This window comes from Penaeus chinensis, chromosome 9 (assembly GCF_019202785.1).
Source record: "Penaeus chinensis breed Huanghai No. 1 chromosome 9, ASM1920278v2, whole genome shotgun sequence".
NCBI lineage: Eukaryota > Metazoa > Arthropoda > Malacostraca > Decapoda > Penaeidae > Penaeus > Penaeus chinensis.
The window spans coordinates 2,782,828-2,802,620 of record NC_061827.1 but is presented as its reverse complement, the minus strand read 5'-3'; the positions used below and the strand labels follow the sequence as shown (position 1 = coordinate 2,802,620).

General features: G+C 35.7%; 1 protein-coding gene across 1 annotated transcript; it reads left to right on the top strand.

Annotated features, from left to right (window-relative positions):
• The first annotated feature begins 3,514 nt into the window (after positions 1-3,514).
• On the top strand, positions 3,515-17,168 carry LOC125028907 (gamma-tubulin complex component 5-like). Its single transcript, XM_047618517.1, has 18 exons — positions 3,515-3,667; positions 7,180-7,392; positions 8,065-8,277; positions 8,387-8,649; positions 8,808-8,973; positions 9,095-9,299; positions 9,994-10,123; positions 11,130-11,297; positions 11,665-11,754; positions 11,890-12,038; positions 12,186-12,432; positions 13,426-13,654; positions 14,093-14,392; positions 14,966-15,086; positions 15,324-15,545; positions 15,689-15,777; positions 16,087-16,246; positions 16,879-17,168. The coding sequence occupies exons 1-18, from the start codon at positions 3,596-3,598 to the stop codon at positions 16,932-16,934; spliced, it is 3,093 nt and encodes a 1,030-aa protein (XP_047474473.1). The 5' UTR covers positions 3,515-3,595; the 3' UTR covers positions 16,935-17,168.
• The last annotated feature ends 2,625 nt before the right edge of the window (positions 17,169-19,793 follow it).

Genomic DNA, 19,793 nt, shown 5'->3' with positions numbered 1-19,793 from the left:
AAGAAAGATATAATAGCAAAAGGTTAGTATTTGGTAAATCTTCATGATGTGCTATTAATATGTAGATTAGATCTTGTTAGAGACTAATCTACTTTCAGAAAAAGAGGGCAAACAAATGAAATTTTGTAAACAATTATTAGACCACAGCAAAGAGATAAAAGAAAATAACAATGCATCAAGCATACCAAGTAAAAAATATCAGAATAATTGGTCATATTTACTGGAAGGCTTAACCGTTCTTATCATACATATCTAAAACCAATTATTCAAGATGAAATCAATCCACCTGTAGACAAGGTCATCTCTAAACTCATGTGACTTAACACTGAAAGTAGTAATGATTGTTACACCAGAATATTTCGTTAAATGAGTGGTTTATGGAAAGAGCAACAGATCTAAAAAAAACACATATTCCTCAATTATTTTGCAGACATTCATTCCTCTTTCTGCTTATATTAAGAGATTAGATGCAAGGTGGTATGAGACGAGATGTTATAGAAGCGCGCCCACGTTTTACGAATTGTTGAGTCAGCTGTTGGAATTGTTCGGCATTGACAAAAGTCACCCCCCCCCCCCCTCTCTCTCACTCTCTCTCTCTCTCTCTCTCTCTCTCTCTCTCTCTCTCTCTCTCTCTCTCTCTCTTTCTCTCTCTCTCACTACCTATCTCTCTTGCCGATTTATTACATTATCCCCCCCTCGCTGCTCTGTAACTGGTCTGGCGCCCCCTGTTGGAAGTGCGGCGTCCCTTTTCTATGAAATGACATTTGATTTACTGACGGAGGAACCTCATGGGTTTATAAGCGCCCCCTTTATCAAATGATCGAAATATTTATTGAATTATCCAATTTGACACCCTGTGAGGGGATGTGATATCACCTTTCAACTATTTACTTCTACCGGAATTTTTTGTGACATATATGCCTGCTTGATGCATTTTTTAAGAAGGTATGATAATGACTGGGTATCTTAAAATACTGCTGTGATAAAATGTTGAACATGTACATGATGGGCTAATAAGATACCTTTCATAATGCATGTCTCGCTTAGAAGTTGATTTAAAAAATCTTGAAGCAGGAAATAGTGACTCATTATGTAAATGCCGATGATAAATTATTACGGTATTGCGTAATCAAAGATATGACCAATACATCATTGTTCTTATTCAGGGAGTTTCTGGCGATGTTTTAACACAGAAGCTAGTACAAGTAGAAAGGGCGTTCTGAATATGGAAACCCTTGTGACGTTCAAAAGACTTTATCCCTGACTTTGGCTTTCTCAAATTATTAGAAGAAAATCTGAATTATTAGAAGAAAACGTAAAATAAACGGTGTTATATGAAAATAATTTGGTATCCCCCGACGTTACCGGTTTATTTGTTTTCTGTAATTATAATCGTAGGGGTAACTACGTTATTGAAAAAATAACATAAAAACATACGTGTCCACAAACACACATGTATATATACAGACCGATACAAATAATGAAGATATGGACGAAGATGAAGATGAAACTGAACAAAAAACAAACAAACAAACAAGCAAACTTACATCAAAGAATTTCTTCGTCTTCATGGCTGCCTCGTCCACCTTATTCGCTAAATCGTCCTGATATTCCTTACGGCTGACGCCAGGATGCTGGGCCTTGAGGGGAGAGAACGAAACGCAGTCTACATCAGATATTCGTTACTTTGTTATTTAATTTATATACCTGTGTGCACATGTGTGTGAGTGTGTGTGTGTGTGTGTGTGTGTGTGTGTGTGTGTGTGTGTGTGTGGGTGTGTGTCTGTGTGTGTGTGGGTGTGTGTATGTGTGTGTGCACAAAAAGATGAAAGAGGATATTGATAAGGGAAGAAATTTTGCTAAGTCTGACATGGAAAAAAGCATATTTAAGTTATATGAAAAAAAAAAAAAAATGCTGAAAGGAAAAACAACTAGGAATTATTATTTAACCAACAAAGAAATACACACTATGTGTTAAAGAAGATAATAGCAAGCATTATGATACTATTGGTAATGATAACAATAATGATAAAAGTCACAACAAAAGAACAAATATGGTAATAATGATAATAATCAGAATGATAATAATAATTTTGATAATAGTAATAATAAGGATGATAATAGTAATAATAATTATGAAGATAATAGTAATAGTAATTGCAATTATGATGATAATAATGATATTTAGTGAAATTATGATAATAATAGTAATTGTAATAATAACGATAGTAATGATGATGATGATGATGATGATGATAATAATAATAATAATAATAATAATAATAATAATAATAATAATAATAATAATTATTATTATTATTATTATTATTATTATTATTATTATTATTATTATTATTATTATTATTATCATTATTATTATTACAGTAATAATGATAATAATAATGATGATGATGATAATGAAAATGAAAATAATAATAGTAATGATGATGATAATAATAATAGTAATAGTAATAATAACAATAATGATGATAATGATAATGATAAAAATAACAGCTATGATATTAGTAACAACAATAGTAAGAGTAATATAAATGATGACGTTGATGATAATAATGATAATAATAGTTGTAATAACAATTATTATCATAACAACCATAGTAATAGTAAAACAAATATATGATGATGTTGATGATGATGATGATGATGATGATGATGATGATGATGATAATGATAACGATAATGATATTGATGGTAATGATAATAATGATAACAATGATGGCATTAATAATGAAATTAACTATGATACCGATGACAATGATGGCATTAATAATGAAATTAACCATGATAATGATAATGAGGATTAGAAATAGGATGATATACATAATAATAAAAATAATGATGATAATAATGATAATGATGATAATAATAATACGGATGATAATATGAATGATAACAATGATAATAATAAAGATACTACTACTAATAATAATAACAATCATAATAACAACAATAAGGATAATAATGACGATGATGAAGGTGATGATGATAAGATTAATAATGTTGATAATAGTGATAATACTAACAACAATAATAAAATAATGATGATCATAATGATGCTAGTTACGAAAACAGTAACAGAAATGATGATGGTGATGATGACGATGATGATGCGTAGAATAAGAATATGAAAATAAATGATGATGACGATGACAATGATGATAAAAGCAATTATAGCAATGATGATTAATTGCATGGAGGTAATGCAGATTTCCTGGTTTTCGTGTGGAGCCCTAATCTTGGAGACAGTGTTGCAAATATGTAGCAGAAGGCGCTCAGACAAGTGAATTTTATAGAAACGTATCTCACATAACTTGTTTTTTTGGCGATATACACCCAAATATGCTCTGTCCTCTAGTCCAATACATTTACACCAATTTCGGCATGTTCCACTCAGAAATATATATTATATGCATCTTTAACAAGCCCTACCCCTCCCAACATAGCGCGTTATTTTTCCGCTAACCCTTGGCAACGCTGCCTCGCCTTGTTTTGAAAATCGGACCAAAACAAATCAATGGAATCTCTTCTCTTCTCGAATTATCGCTAAAAAAACGCGATTGAGAGACAAGAAAACATGTCTCTTTCCATGCAGGGGAAGTTTGACGAGTTGTCGAAGGAGCTGATCACTCATGTCCTAGGGTTTGAGGTGAGATTATGTCGTGTTTAGAAGTTGAAGGCGAGGAAGTTCTTCGTGTTGGGAAGTTAGGAAGTTACCTCCTGTGGTTATTGCATTATCACTGTTGTCATTATTTATCGCCATTGTGTACGTTTCAACACCTTTTTATAGTTTGTATTTGTGTTCTTGTTAATAGTTTACATTTTGGATTTGTATATAGTGTGGTTATTTATTTTATTTATTTATTTTTGGGTTAATGTTACCGAGATAGAGGGAAATAGACACTGTCGTCTTACAGAACGTAAAAAAATAAAGTATTAAGCATCACAGATACAGCTGCAGTGGCCTCATATTTCCTGCGAAATTATGAAAATAACCGCTGCATAGCACGGCTCAGACCGAGTCCACAAGGCCCTGAGGCAGCCGGTGATCTTGATGTGCTAATAAATGGAGGGGGGGGGGGGGGTGCAGGGGGTTGTGTCCTCCCGTGTTTAGGGAATGAATAGAAGGTAGGAGAGGTTAGGTTTGGATTTTTGGGTTTGTATGATTCCCCGGTGTTTAGGTATGTGCGCGTAAGCCGATGGGTAGAGAAAAAATTATAAAAAAGTCTAGTTTTGGGACTTTGTTCTGGAGAGTGCATTGCTCTCGTTAACAAATATCATTGTTTTTGTTTTTTTCAGTTTCACAATTTACAATCTTTGATTATTTAATTATTTATTTTTTTTTTAGTTTCATAATATATAGTCTGTGATTATTATTATTTTTTTTTTTCAGTTTCACAATTTATAGTCTGGTTATTGTTTTATTTTTCTAAATATTGTTTTAGTTTCACACAGATTTATAACCTTGCTTTATTATTCTTCGTTTTAATTAGTCACGGCGTAACGTGTGAGTCCCTTAATGTTTTCCAGCACATGATATATTTATTAATAGGGTTAATTGTTTAGGTATGACTGCATTCCTCTGAGTCTAAAGAAACCTATTACTCCAGTTGCTCCTGGGGATCCATAAGCACTGCCATAGGAACCAAAAACCTTCCTGGCTTGGGGATTTCACCCTTAGGACCCCCATCCTATTGCTGTATTATCCCCATTGTGGGCTCCACCCCCTACCCCATCTGCTCACTCTGGACGTACATTTTCCTGTAAATGTATTTCAAAGTATTAAAGAGTTCACAAATTCCACGGCAACAATTTATGAAGGAAATACCATAGGTGAAAAGTCTTATTTTCTCTCATACTGTCTGTAGTTTACCTTGTATCATATAGTTTTGTGTAACTGAAACTACAATGTTTTTTAATTATTTTGTTTGTCTAAGTAATACTGATGATTGGTGATGATGATAATAATAATGATGATAATGATAATAGTAATATTATTGTTATTATTATTATTATTATTATTATTATTATTATTATTATTATTATTATTATTAAAATGAAGATGATAATGATAATAATACTGTATGTACTTGAGATCATCATATAACTTATTATGAAATGTATTAATATTATATATTAGAGGCAAAGGTGAACAGAATACCGCTCATCTGTCCCTGGCATCACATTACTTGGTGCTCTGGCAAAGGCCAGCAAAACTCAATCACTTAAGCCCTATACTCTGACAAAGCAAAACTTGTAGACTTCCCTAGCAATTTGTCATCAACCAACTAACCAGTCCAGATACTTATACCTTTGAATATATTCAGTTAAGGTTTGTTGGTCTTTACCAGAGCAGGAGATATGGAACCACATTGTCAACCCTGGAAAGCTACAGTTCCTCTAGCTTCTCTGTTGGAGATGCAGCATATGGCTCATTCACAGTGAAAAAGACATGGGAAAGTAGCACACATTTATTTTTTTTATAAACTTATGCAAGACAATAACACAGTTGTGTCAAGTAGAAATCTATTTTGGCAAGTCACAGTTATGATGAATAGCACTCTAGGTTTTAAAACTGTGCTTGTTTTTTGGTTGGGATTTGTGAAATGAACTTAAAAAATGGAAACAGAAAATGCATAAAGAAGACCAGACTGCAAATGGATAAATAGAGCTTATTTATAAAGATAGAGGTTGACCTACTACCTTCAGTATACTGTAAAATTATCAATAGATAGCAGTAGTAGTTCAGGATAGGTCCTCCAGGGTTCATATGCTACTGCAAAACTGGAATAACTTAAGGTTTCTCTTGCAAGGCAAGTGTAGTCTTATTTGTTTGTTTATTTATTTGGCTTAATAGGAGTCAGACTTTCGAGGTGGTGTATGTTGTTGAAGCAATCATATTTGAAATCAGATTTATTATCAGTACTGATAATATTGATGGTTATAGTTTAGGAGATCAGCACATGTTATACGCCTAAGAAAATTCTATTTTCTCATTCTATATAGTGTAATTAACTGCAGGGAAGTGAAAAAAATGATTGCTCTCACATAGTGGGCTTATAGCCTAGTAAGCATTTAGATATTAAAACATGACCAAATATTTGTAGGTTACTTACAACATTTACAATGCAGTATCATGTACTACACAGAATGCATAACTCATTATGGCAATATGTCAGCTAGTTTTGTATTACTACTTCACACTTTTAAAGTCTACAAAAGAACTGCACCAGCTAGGTAGAAATAAAGAAGTGGGTCTTAGGCAGATCCCTTGCCTAGGGAAATACAGTACTTGATAAGGGGTCTAGTGCCAAAGCCCCCAGGTGAGGAGGATTTTAGATTCTTATGGCGATCTTTGTGGCCTTTAGTGTCATTGTCATTGTGTCATTCAGGTTGAGGTCTTAGCCTTTGATGAATGCAGTCCTGCTGTAAATTTTTATCTTATTGATAGTATTAGTAATTCATGAAAGTATATGTAATATTTCTTTGGGGGACACCTAATGTTGTTCAGGTGATATTTGGTAAAAGACATTTGTAATAAGACAGTGTGAGTCCTTTCCTTGAATTTTTTATTCAGTACTTTAAATGACTAAGTATCCCACTTTGCTGTTATAATGGTAGAAAGACTCACTATACGGAGATTTATCAAAAGTTGAGAGAACAGGAAATCTCGTTTCAACTTAGACATATTTGGTGTAGTTTTTGTCCTTTTTCTGCCACATTTATGTTTTTGTTATTCTTAACGCATACCTTCTCAGCTATCACAACTAAGATTTTTCCTAATGTCAGAGGGTGACATATATGTTAAGATCATTAATATGCATGATGTGATTGGTAATGTTAATATTGTTTGTGGATTACTGCTCTCCCACAAAAGAGCCTTTAAGAATGAGGGAGGTAAGTCTCTGTTTTTAGAAGAAATTTTATGACTAGAAATACAGGTTTTAGACAACTTATAGGCTTCATTATACTGCACTTAGGTGCAACTTTCTTTCTCTTCCATTTCATATGTGTCAAGAAGGATTTTCCATTACCAGTTTGTATATGTGAAGAAAATAATTTTATTTGGAAATAGAGGTTTAAAGATTGCACTTGTTTGTAATTTGTTGTGGTAACTGTGGCATTATCTCTGCTCATGACTTTCATAATTCTTTTCTTCAGGAAGGCGAAGAGAACTTTATCCGAAGTGAACAGTATGTCCTGTCTAATCTGCTGTACCACCACTGCCTGGCAGTGAACAGTCACAATGTGAGGCGCTCAATTGATGGTCTTGTCCTCAAGTTCAGCATCCATGGACAACATCACAGAGCTCAACAGCTACAAAATCTTACATCAAAGTTCCTGGCTTCTTCCTTCTTTAAAGATCATGAAGAGGTGAGAATTTATTATGCTGGTTCTTTTATAATGTTTGCATGAAATTGGTGATCTGCAACATTCGTGTTTGGTACTGGTCTGCCTACCTGTGAGAGATATAGACCTTCATTAATTTCTTATGAATGGGTTTTTAAGAATACAGAATAGTTAGATTCATTAAATATCATTTCTTAAAAATAGAAATGTATTTTTGTAAATAATGATATGTAAAATTGAGTCCTTGTTTAGTCTTACTGCAAGTTATTTGAACTGATTTTGAAACTATCTCAGATGTATATTGGCAACTTTAGACTAACATATTGAATAAGATTTACATTAGAAGAAAATCTACACATACAGAAAATAGATCAGAAATTTTTTGGAAGGTGACCTACACACTTTATAACTTCATGATTTTCAAAGTCTGTTTTTCATAGTCTGAGAAAAGCCAGCTGAAAACCACAAAATATTTATTTAGTGGAGCATCAAGTTGAATTTAGTTTTATACAGTTAATGTTTTACACTTACCTATAATGTATAAGCACATATGCTTGTAATTATATTTATTCTTTGTAGGAGTATGTTTATATATCATTATCTGTCTGTTTACCCATCCATCCATCCATCTGTCTGTCTTTGTATGTACGTGTATCTTTTTTATTTCCTTATATATAAGGTTTATTTTCCTTACAGATTGATATTGAGTGGTCTCTTCTGTCTCTCCTGCTGCACCTGAGTAACAGTCCCACACAGGTGCCCGTGAGTGAGGACGAAGTACTTCTGACGCTGAATAAGAGTTCATCCCCTGTGAAGTCACTTCATCTGGCAGAAGAGAATATTGACTGGGTTGCTTACCTCCGACAAGGAGAACCAGAATATGTTGTTGGGGTAGAGCAGCCTCTCTCTGTGAGTTCAGACATGTCTCATGGATTATGTTGGATTTATTTCAGAAAGTAGTAATCGATTGAGTGATGAATCTTCATGCTTTTTATTACATTTGCCATTGACATTTCAGGATTGGTCCAGTGATGAGGAGAAAAATGAAACGGAAGATGAAGCCTTGTATAATCAGTACAGTCCCATCAAGAGGAGTTCTGTGGGCGGTAAAGACTCGTCTAACCTTCCTCGTGCTCCCACAGCACAGGAGTTGCTAGAGCAGAGCCACCGAGCACAGTCTTGGCTGGCTGCAAACACTCACACACAATATTGGGGATCCAAGAAATATCAACAGTGTGCTCCACTGTCGTCACATCCTTCTGCTAACGTCGCAAAATTGTGGTAAGTTAGTATGGGGTTGGCTTTCTGGGTCATGTCATATCTTTGGACCCTTTTTTCATATTTCTGTGATCTTTTTTGTCATGTCATATTTCTTTGGCTTTTTAGTCATAACTTATTTCTTTGTCCATGAGACTTTAACTTGACTTCCTTTGAAACAGGGAAACTAAATGTGGCAGCAAAGGCAGTCAGCAGCTGAGTGAATGGGCAGTGATGAGAGAGACTGTGTGGGTCCTGATGTGTCCAAGCGCATCACACATATTCCAACACAATGCTGATCAGGGCTTTGTAGTCCATCCTGAGATTACCATTCCTAGTTTAACACCGGTAAGAAGAATATTGAGGGCATGAAACCATATTGGAATAATATTTGTTACTAGTAGCTTGTATTCACAGGATGAATAATTAGAGGACAAAGCCTGTGTTTTTAGCAGTTTCCTTTTCACAGGGAGCTGCAAAAAGACTATTAGAGGAACTTTGTTTGCCTCTGAATCAGTTGCTTGAGATAGATGCATTCCTGAAGAAGTGTGAAGTGCCCAGTGTGGACCCTCCCTTCCCAGTCACACTTCAGGCATATGCCACTGGGATCCGACTCTGGAGGCATCGGTTCCAGTCTCACTTGGCCACCATTGAAGATCAGATTAAGAAACAAGGTAATGTGACATTCTATGTAATTATGTTCCTTTTCCCTTCTGTGTGATAGTTCTAGATTTTCTTCTAGATGGGGAAGAGGTGGACTGGGTACAGTTTATCAACGAATCAACTATTCTACAATTTTCTGGTAAATCTCTGTGGGCTGTTTCATAATAGTGTCATCCCTTGTATTATGAGCTGAGAAGCTCTTGAGATATTCTAATGGTAATTTGACTGACTAGGGTCAGGAATGTGAAGCATATTAACAGATCTTGACAGCAGGCAACTTTCCTCAAGTTTAAAGCCCTCATTTCATTTTATCTTCCAGAGCACAATAGTAATGTTCTGTAATTGTTTAAATTTTCCTGTTTAATATATATTGATATTAAAATATGTTAGTATTGTAATTTAATCATGTTCTACAAAGTATTTATAAATGTTTACCTAAAACTAAAGATCATGTTATGTAACACCGCATCAAGAAACTATCAGATCCAATGAAATAACTTGAACTTATTGTCTGTTCCATAGGTAAAAGTGTTTATTCACTTGTTCACTTTTCATTATTTTTTCGAATAATGCTACAGATGCACTGAATTCATCATAAAATGCTAATTAATTTTAATCCTGCATCTAGTAGTGAATATGCTTTTTTGAAGTTGTAAATAAAGCAGTCAAATTAATTGTATTTTAATATCACCTCTTTATCTTTAGAATGCACATGCACACTCTCTTGGCTAGAAGCAGAACTGTACCCATGGCTACGCACCTTGTCGGCAATAGCTACAGTTCATTCCATGGCAACGATGAAACCAGAAATCAGCCCAAGAGAAGCTGCTGTGAGGTGGGTCATTAGTTTGAGCTAAATTTCTTTTGTTTTCATTGACAACATCATCGTTGTTGTCATATTAGCTTTGGATGTATCTACTTAATGAATAGAGGACACCAGGTCACTTATATACAGGTTTGTGGGTAGGGAAGTAGAAATAAGGAGGATTCAAGGTTGTAATTGTCAGATTGTTGTGACTTGGGTAGACTTCTATTGTTATTCTTTCTTTCCATGTGCTGTTCAGCTCTGCTTTTGATATTTTAGAAAAAAACATTTCTTTTTCTCTTTTGTGAAAGTAGCACAACCTTTTTGATGGTTTAACCTAGTTTCATTCTTCCTTTTGTCTTATAGGTGCTGTGTTATGCAAATACACCCAAAGAAACACACTTAGAAATAAACATTTTTATCTTGTTCATTTGTAGCATTTTGGTTAAGACTATGCTGCCCTTGCTTGATTAATGCCCATTTTAACATCAAATGTAGTGTAAAAGGGACTCATACATGACTATTGCATTTTGAGGTATATGTCCTTACCCCTGAGCCATAGCAGTACCCCCTTCGTCCTCTACTCTCCACCCTCCTCCCTCCTTCCTCTCTCTTTCTTTCTCTTTCTCCTTCTTCTCCTTCTCTTTCTCTTTCTCTTTCTCTTTCTCTTTCTTCTCTTTCTTCTCTTTCTTCTTTTTCTTCTCTTTCTTCTCCTTCTTCTCCTTCTTCTCCTCCTTCTCCTCCTTCTCCTCCTTCTCCTCCTTCTCCTCCTTCTCCTCCTTCTTCTCCTTCTCCTCCTTCTCCTGCTTCTCCTCCTGCTCCTCCTCCTCCTTCTCCTTCTCCTCCTGCTCCTCCTCCTCCTTCTCCTTCTCCTCCTTCTCTCTCTCTCTCTCTCTCTCTCTCTCTCTCTCTCTCTCTCTCTCTCTCTCTCTCTCTCTCTCTCTCTCTCTCTCTCTCTCTCTCTCTCTCTCTCTCTCTCTCTCTCTCTCTCTCTCACATATAAACATTAAGAAGCTTATTCCATTTAATTCAACAGACTGATCAATGGCCTCTGTGATGGGGTAGAAAGTGCAGGAGAGCCTGGTGTGCGGTGTGTGCTCCTGAGACTCCTACTGCACACATTACGTCATTACCTGAGTATCATAAACAACTGGCTTCTCCATGGGTCCTTGGTAGACCATGTTCAGGAGTTCATCATCCAAAGGTTAGCCTTCTTGAAGCAGTGCCTTGGTATTTACAGTGTTCTTCAAATTCTTTTTACTTTACTCAGTGTTGTTTTAAACCTGTTTGTGGCTATGAAAAATCAACATGGCAATATTGCAGTAAATTACTAGATATTGATGCAGCACTATCACACCAGCTGGCTAGCTACTTATTAGTGAGAAAGCTTTGGATGTGTGGGACCTCATAGTGGAAAGATTTCAAACACTTTCATTAAAATATTATTTCACTAGCAGATTCTAAATTATGTTACATGGCACTGATAACCAGGTACAGGTTAATCATTAGTACTTTTTGATATTTGGTCTAGTTTGCACTTTACAAACTAAGATTCTAATTTTCTTTCACAGAAGTGAGTCTGTGAAAGTGACTGATGAGACATTTTGGCACGATGCCTTCATCTTGAATCCCCACCATCAGTCCGAAGTCAAACAGTCAAGGTATGACCTTACTTCAAATTTATCCATGGTTTTAAATGATTCCTTGTTATGCTTTGTCTACTTGGGAATAGCAAACTCAAAATAAAAAAAAGCTTATTATAGTAATATAATCAATGATAATCATGTTTTTGATAGAAGAAGCAGTCTGAAGTTTCTGTCTCCTCTGGTTGGATCACTGACGACGGTGGGGAAATCTCGTGAGCTGCTTGCTGTCTTGGACGTTGAACCATTACCTAGGTCTTCAGCAATTCTCTACCTGCATCAGAAATCCATAATGGATCCCGGTAATATATGTGAAATAAGCTTGAATTTTTTTTTTATAAGTCCACCTAAATTGAGAATAACAGAGAGCTGTAAATGAGTTTTTCTTCCTATTTGGCAGATATGTTAAGCTGAAATACACTATGTTATTATTACATTTAACCTTACAGAAATGGTATTAGAAGAAGTTATTATAAGACACATACAAGATGCTCTGTATGGATCCAGTGAAAAAGCAGAAGAGACTACTGGAGGCAGTGAAGGAGTGGGAGATGATTGCAGTACTCTGACGGAGGTGGACCAACACATGGTATCCCATTATCAGCAGGTAGATCCCCTTCTCCTTGCTGCCTTTGCAGGTGATGGTGAGACACCCCCCAACCCATTGATGACTGCTCAGAAAGATTCAGTGACGAGGTATGGAAGGAAAAACATGAAGGTGCATGTTCTGACGTAGATTTAGTTTTAATGAATTCTCTGATCTGTCAGTTGTTTTGATGTCTGCTTTGAAGGTACAGTTCTTATTTACTTTCAGCAGTAGGAACGAAACTGAATCCCTTCCTTTTTTAGCCTTTCTTCCAGGTTTCAAGTGTTTTGTAGTATCTCTATAACTTATCCACTGGTGCCAGGGATGGCATGCACACACACACATGCCATACCCTCTGTGAGTTTAGTTTATTAATTGTCTTTATACATAGAAAGATCCATAAGTACTTAGTTACTGTGGAGTCAATTACTTGTACTTTCTATCTCACCTGTTCCTTGATTTTGGAAATATTTTCTTTGAACTTATATTGCTGTTAGTAATGTTAATAACATTATGGTAGTCATAATGTCTATAATGGTAATAATAATAACATTGCTATCACTAGTGAGAAAAAAATATTTCCCAAAAACATTTCTCAAAACATAACTACAGTGAACAGCACATTTTCCCAGTGGCATTGGGTTAACATCCAAGCTTAGATAGTTTTGTACTTTCTCCAGAAGTTCTGTAACTGAAACCATCGGATGTAATTAACAAAGCAAATAAGTGAATGAACTATACATTCTGTATGAATCTCATATCAAGAGAATATTTTGATATTGCTGGGAAGTAGTCCAAGCATCCATTATAGGGTGATTGGTGTAGTCATAGATGTACATTTTTAGAGCCAAGAAATAGTAATACAGAAAAATATTTAATGTCTATAATTACTTTGAAAAGGTATGAAAGAGAATGAATCTTCAAAATACAGGATGTGTATTTAACTGGTTTTAAATATATCTTGGTCTGAAGAAGATGTATTCAAATCCAGTTAAATACACCTCTTGTATTGTGAAGATGCTCATTCTCATTCATACCTTTTCTACATTTATTACAATGAATATGATTCACGTATATATATTTTTTTATTTTTGGTGTTTCAGAATGATAGAAGACATGGCAGACGTTCCGAGGGCAATATCTGTTGTGTCTCTTCTGTCGTTCGCTATCAGCCCACTTATTAGAAAGAAGGAAGAGGAGCTCAGTGCACGTCTCACCCAAGTCCTGCTGGAGAAGTATCACATGGACCGCCATTGTCAGGCTGTGCGCTCCATCTTGCTTATGGAAGCTGGTGACGTCATGCATGAATTTTACACACAGCTATTTTCCAAGGTAACTCACTCACTCACTCACTCTCTCTCTCTCTCTCTCTCTCTCTCTCTCTCTCTCTCTCTCTCTCTCTCTCTCTCTCTCTCTCTCTCTCTCTCTCTCTCTCTCTCTCTCTCTCTCTCTCTCTCTCTCTCTCTCTCTCTCTCTCTCTCTCTCTCTCTCTCTCTCTCTCTCTTTTACCATAGCTGAGTTTTGAAGACAGTTGCCATTTTCCACTTACTTATTTTTATTAAATCTTCATCTTAATGTAGTGAGGTGATTGGCTATGTATTGGCACTACAGTCTGCAGTAGGGATTTGTAAACCTGTGAAAAAGTTGTAAAGAGAATGAGGCAGAAAATATGTCATATAGATTAGATTATACTTGTGCATGCAACTTTACCCATATAGATATCTTGTAGATTACAGCAGTATGCACAGCTCTGTAAATCTTTTTCAACAGATTGACATTGGGGAGAGCGTTGATGGAATCAGTCTGACACTCCACCTCCAGGACTGTGTAACTCGCCTTGTCCCAGATTTGGCACAACTCTTCTCTGTTTCTGTTAGTTCAGCTTCAGGTTTCTCGAACTCTGCAGAGGAGAACAAAACTGATAATCAAAGTGTGCCAGCAGACAGCATTCTCAATAAAGACTCTAATCAAATCAAAGAAGAGGAACAGGACAAAAATAAGCTTGCAAGTGATTCTACAACAATGCCACTTTCGAAAGCTGGTTTGCCAGACATAAGCATTAATTATCAGGTAACTATTATTTTTTTCTTGAATATGAAGAAGTTGCTTGGTCTGTGGATACATGTGATTCTTTAAATCAATTCACAATGAAATTTAAACAGGATAGAATAAAAGTCAGAACCACAACTTAAATTGTCAAAAAACAAGTGAAATATAAACCATACAAAAAAGTTATATAATGTGTGGAAAATCACTACTGGTCATTTGATTTGCATACACTTGAACACAGCTGATTCCACACCAAAGTAGAATTAATTCCTGATGAGAAGTTTGATGACTGACACTGATAATGTTGATGAATGATGTGAATAATCCCACATGCTAAAGACCTCACACTTTTAACACTTTGGCAGAGTACGTTGCACATGGTTGATTAAAGGGATTTACGACTTTGTGGAATAAATCTCATCAATAAAACTTCTTTGGGAAAATATCACACCTTCATATGTTTGGCATTAAACTACTAACAGTCATACTAAAAATACATTTTCCTTTGTTTTTATACTTGTTTTTCACATTCATAATATTCATACTTTCATCACTTAAAATAGTCAGCATATAACCATTACAGTTTGATTCCAGGTACCATATCCAGTTAATCTCTTGCTGAGTGAGAAGGTCCTAAGCCAGTATAATATCTTGTTCCGATTCTGTCTCAGCATCAAAAGGGCAACAAATGGACTTGAAAGATTAAAATTCAAAGGTTAGTTTGAAGCTTGGAGAAATCCCTGTTCACTTATCATATCCATTCATCATGTCGTCTTTAAAGTTGTTGTCTTAGTAGTCCATGAATTTTTGTATTGTTCTGCATTTGTTTAGGAAAGTTGTTGCTAGCAGGTCTGAAATGTTTTTATTCATGTGAAAAGAATACACTGCATGGTAATTGACTTGTAAAGTGTCTGAAGAATTTATTAATAATCTACTTTGATGTGTTTCCCAGACCTGGCCAGTTGGAATGCAGTTATTGGTTCAGGCAGTAATACCGAGGACGCTGCTGGTCCCTTACGCTCCAGACTCCATCGACTCCAACTGCTGCGTCTGTGGTTGTTGTGTTTCACTAGGGAACTACATGATCACTTTGCCAACACTGTTTTCTTGCCATTCCACCAGACTGTAGAAAAATTGTTTCTCTCAAGGCCTTCTCTGAATGTCATCATTACAGGTAAATAATGTCAGGAATGCATCTTTTCTCTTTGAAGTTTTAACATAAAGATAAGTTAGTGGGGACTGGGGAAAGGGGATCACTTTCTAAGAGGATGAGATAGAAATGTAAATAAGAATTACTTTGTATTTTTTTTTTTTCAGAACATGAGAAGCTGTTAAACAGATTGATCACAAACTGTTTGATGGGTAGTGGGAAGACATCGTCACCTCTGCAGATAGTCCTTAATAAGGTTTGTTTGGGAATTACCTCTCACAGCTGCAATTTTAATTAAGTGTGCATAATCAATCTGACTTTATATGTCATCTTGGTATCTTTTTATATATATATATATATAGTGATATAGTTTATGTAGCATTTGTGTACTTAATTGTAAACAATAAGTATCATGGAAAAAAATGAAATTGATTAGGAATATGATAGATAGATCATTTCTGCTTGATGTGAACATGAAGAAAGAAAATAGAAAATTACAAGCAGTAAGAAAAGAGTAACCTAGTTCAGTTATGCAGGGAATAAAAATCTTATGTTTTTGTAACAGGTATTTTGGTTGTCTCAACGTCTGGGACAGCTGTGGATGAAAGACATAGGACGTGTGACCTGCAATGAATTATCGGCTATAGAAACTCAGTATGCCCAAGTACACAGGTACCTTGTCAACTTCCTGACTCGGCTGACCACAACAAATTACTTGCCACACCGTAAGTTTCTTGAGACGGTGAAGTATTTCACTTAAATCTTAATCATTCACTAGCAACATAATCCATAAGCTTGAAATATTTATGCTAATGTCCATAAACATGAGTAATATCCTTTGTTAAAAGGAGTAGTGGGACATTTTAAAGGAAGTGAAATAATAAGGTTCAGTGTATGTTCCACTAGCCAAACTCTGCCTTGGTCAAAGTCGCCTCTATCTGCCCAGCCCACCATTTTGGTAACATTGCAAATAATAATAAGCCATCTTAAAGCAAGCATAAACTTTATATTATATCCAACTTAGACTGTATATCAGACTTAGACATTCACATAGGGTATAGCACAGATACTGTGCTTAGGCCTGGCCAAACTGGTGGTGATCCCTGACTCAATTCAAGACCCGGGGTAAGATAAGGCTAGTGAAACCTTAGCAAATGGAACCTTGTTCAATATTGAATGAGGGACCTCATTATAAGCACTTTATTCACTGATTCTGAGTTTGAGTGGGCTTTAAAATTAGATCCTTTTTTTTTTCTGATGTGAATTTGTTTATAATTTTGCTGAGTATATTAAGTAATTTAAAAAAAAAAAAAATGGTAATGAACAAGAAAGTAATACATTTTCCTCTCTCTTCCAGTGGAAGGTCTCACGAGAACCCTGGTAGACACTGTCCCCTTACTCACGCAACCCTGAAGCTGCAGCGAACAAAATACCTATCTTTACAGAATCGGCATTTAATATACATGTGTGAGATATTGTGATAATATAGAACTTTAATTAGATCAGTGTGTATATATATTTTTTCTATTAATGAAATCTTATGTGTTGAAAAATAATTGATGTTTATCCGTGCTATATGTATGTCCTTTTTTCTTCTTCATTTTGTAAGAGAGAGAGAGAGAGAGAGAGAGAGAGAGAGAGAGAGAGAGAGAGAGAGAGAGAGAGAGAGAGAGAGAGAGAGAGAGAGAGAGAGAGAGAGAGAGAGAGAGAGTGTGTGTGTGTGTGTGTGTGTGTGTGTGTGTGTGTGTGTGTGTGTGTGTGTGTGTGTGGTGTGGTGTGGTGTGGTGTGGTGTGGTGAGTGTGGTGTGGTGTGGTGTGGTGTGGTGTGGTGTGGTGTGGTGTGGTGTGGGTGGTGTGTGTGTGTGTGTGTGTGTGTGTGTGTGTGTGTGTGTGTGTGTGTGTGTGTGTGTGTGTGTGTGTGGTGTGGTGTGGTGTGGTGTGGTGTGGTGTGTGTGTAATAGTCTGAATCTGTTAATTTCTTTTCATTGTTTTTGTTTTGGTGATTAGAAAGAGCTAAATGCATCAGATTACATTTAGGCTTATTTCCTTGGAAAATATATCTAATGCATAAGTAATAAAAATGACAAATACCTCCAGATTTATTGTTTATTGGCCTGTACTGCCACCGGTGGAACTATTCCATTGTGTTGTATGATACTGCTTTTAGTGCATTTTCAGGGTAATGATTGTGTGGGAAACACATGCATGCACATGCAAGCGTACACACACACACACACACACACACACACACACACACACACACACACACACACACACACACACACACACACACACACACACACACACACACACACACACATACATATATATACATTGTGTGTATCCCTATGTTCTGCTAAATCCATAAAAGTAGATTCATTCAGATACATATCAACTTGCAGTATTCACCTCAGAAAAATTAAGGAAAATATTGGTACAAACTGACAGATTGTTGCATGTGTGTTCACCTATAAATTATAAATCAATTGTATAGTCATTGTGTTGCTATTTAAGAGTCCTTTTGTAGAGTTGAGAGACAGGCTCATAGTTGCTCAGAGTGTGTATCTTGTAATAATTGATAACATTTGCCTGATAAAACTTTACTCTCGATGTGCAATATTTTTTTTATGACTGGAACAGCTTTATTATTATTATTTCATTATTTTTAACTTTTGCAAGAAAGTTCAGAAAAATTGCCCTGTTTCAGGATTAATGGTTACAAAATAACTAAAACTGAATTTCGAGGTTCTAAAAAAACTGTAACTGACATAATGCCAATGAGTCATGCAAACCTTTACCTGCAATACTGTCTAACAGTCTCTTTGTAACTGATTGGTATACAGCATAAACTCACTCGTAACTAGCACGCATGCATACACAAGTGTTTAATAATGATGGTTAACTGAAGAAATAAGAACAACAATAATGTTAGTAATAATAAGCATACCACCACTACCACTACCATTACAACTACCACTACTACTCCAACTCCTACTACTACTACTACTGCTACTGCTACTTCTGCTGCTACAACTATAACAATAATGATAATAACTGTAACAACAACAATAATAATGATAATAATGCTAAGAGTAACACTAACAATGAAAAAAAAAATATATATATAACCAACAACAACAATAAAAGTAATAATAGCAAATAGGATGATGATAAATAACGATAATGTAACTAATAATCATAATAATAATTATATTTACGAAGAAAATGGCCATTGATGACGTATACTGTACCTATACTAAAATATATAAACAGCTGTGTCAGAGTTCAACAGGGGTATGGACACAATATTTCAACATGTTCTAATTTAAAATAAAATATGTAAAGCAAACATGAATGGCAGCACTAATGAATGGGCCATTTATTAAAGGCTACAAATGACAGCATATTATTAAAACGTACAATAATCGAATAAAAGAAAAGAATTAAAGGAATAACAATTATAAAATATATATTGCAAATTATGTCACACTCCTCGATATTCGAAGAAAAATTAAGATAAAAAACATCCAAAACCTACTTTAAAAACTGCGTACCGTTTTCACATTCGGTTTGTGAATGGCTATGACACATTGCAAAACACAATCCTTTCTTTATTACATAAATATTAATGTTCTACCGCCCCCCCCCCCCATCCCCCACCCCCGGTTTAGAAGACGGCCCAACGCAGGGACTCGACAAATCTCCTTTTCCTTACCTTCTCTTCTTAATCCCTGTCCACATTTATTTGTTTTAACCATTGCCCATTAACCATAATTGTTCTATGTATGGATGTAATGTTATAACGTGTGTATTCATAAGCAGTGGAACCTTTTATCCTTTTTATGAATGGCCGCCGCCGTAGTAGCCTATAAGTGCACTCCTCTATTAACGATTGTATGAATGGGAATGAGCTTGTTAAAGAGAATGACGTCGGGCTACGGGCGGGGAAGCACGTGGCTTTGTCAATGGTCGTTCGTCTTTTTGTTTCTGCAGTGTACCATTGACTGGTGGTGCAGATCTGGTGTAGAGTGTGAAGTTCGTGTGTTCTCATAATTGCTTTACGATCGATTTATCCAGGTGTGTTATTCAGGGCATGTGTTCATGCATTTCCAGTTTGTTTCTCTGTCTGTCTGTCTGTCTGTCTGTCTGTCTGTCTGCCTGTCTGTCTGTCTGTCTGTCTGTCTGTATGTCTGTCTGTCTGTCTGTCTCTTTCTCTTTCTCTTTCTCTTTCTCTCTCTCTCTCTCTCTCTGTGTGTGTGTGTGTGTGTGTGT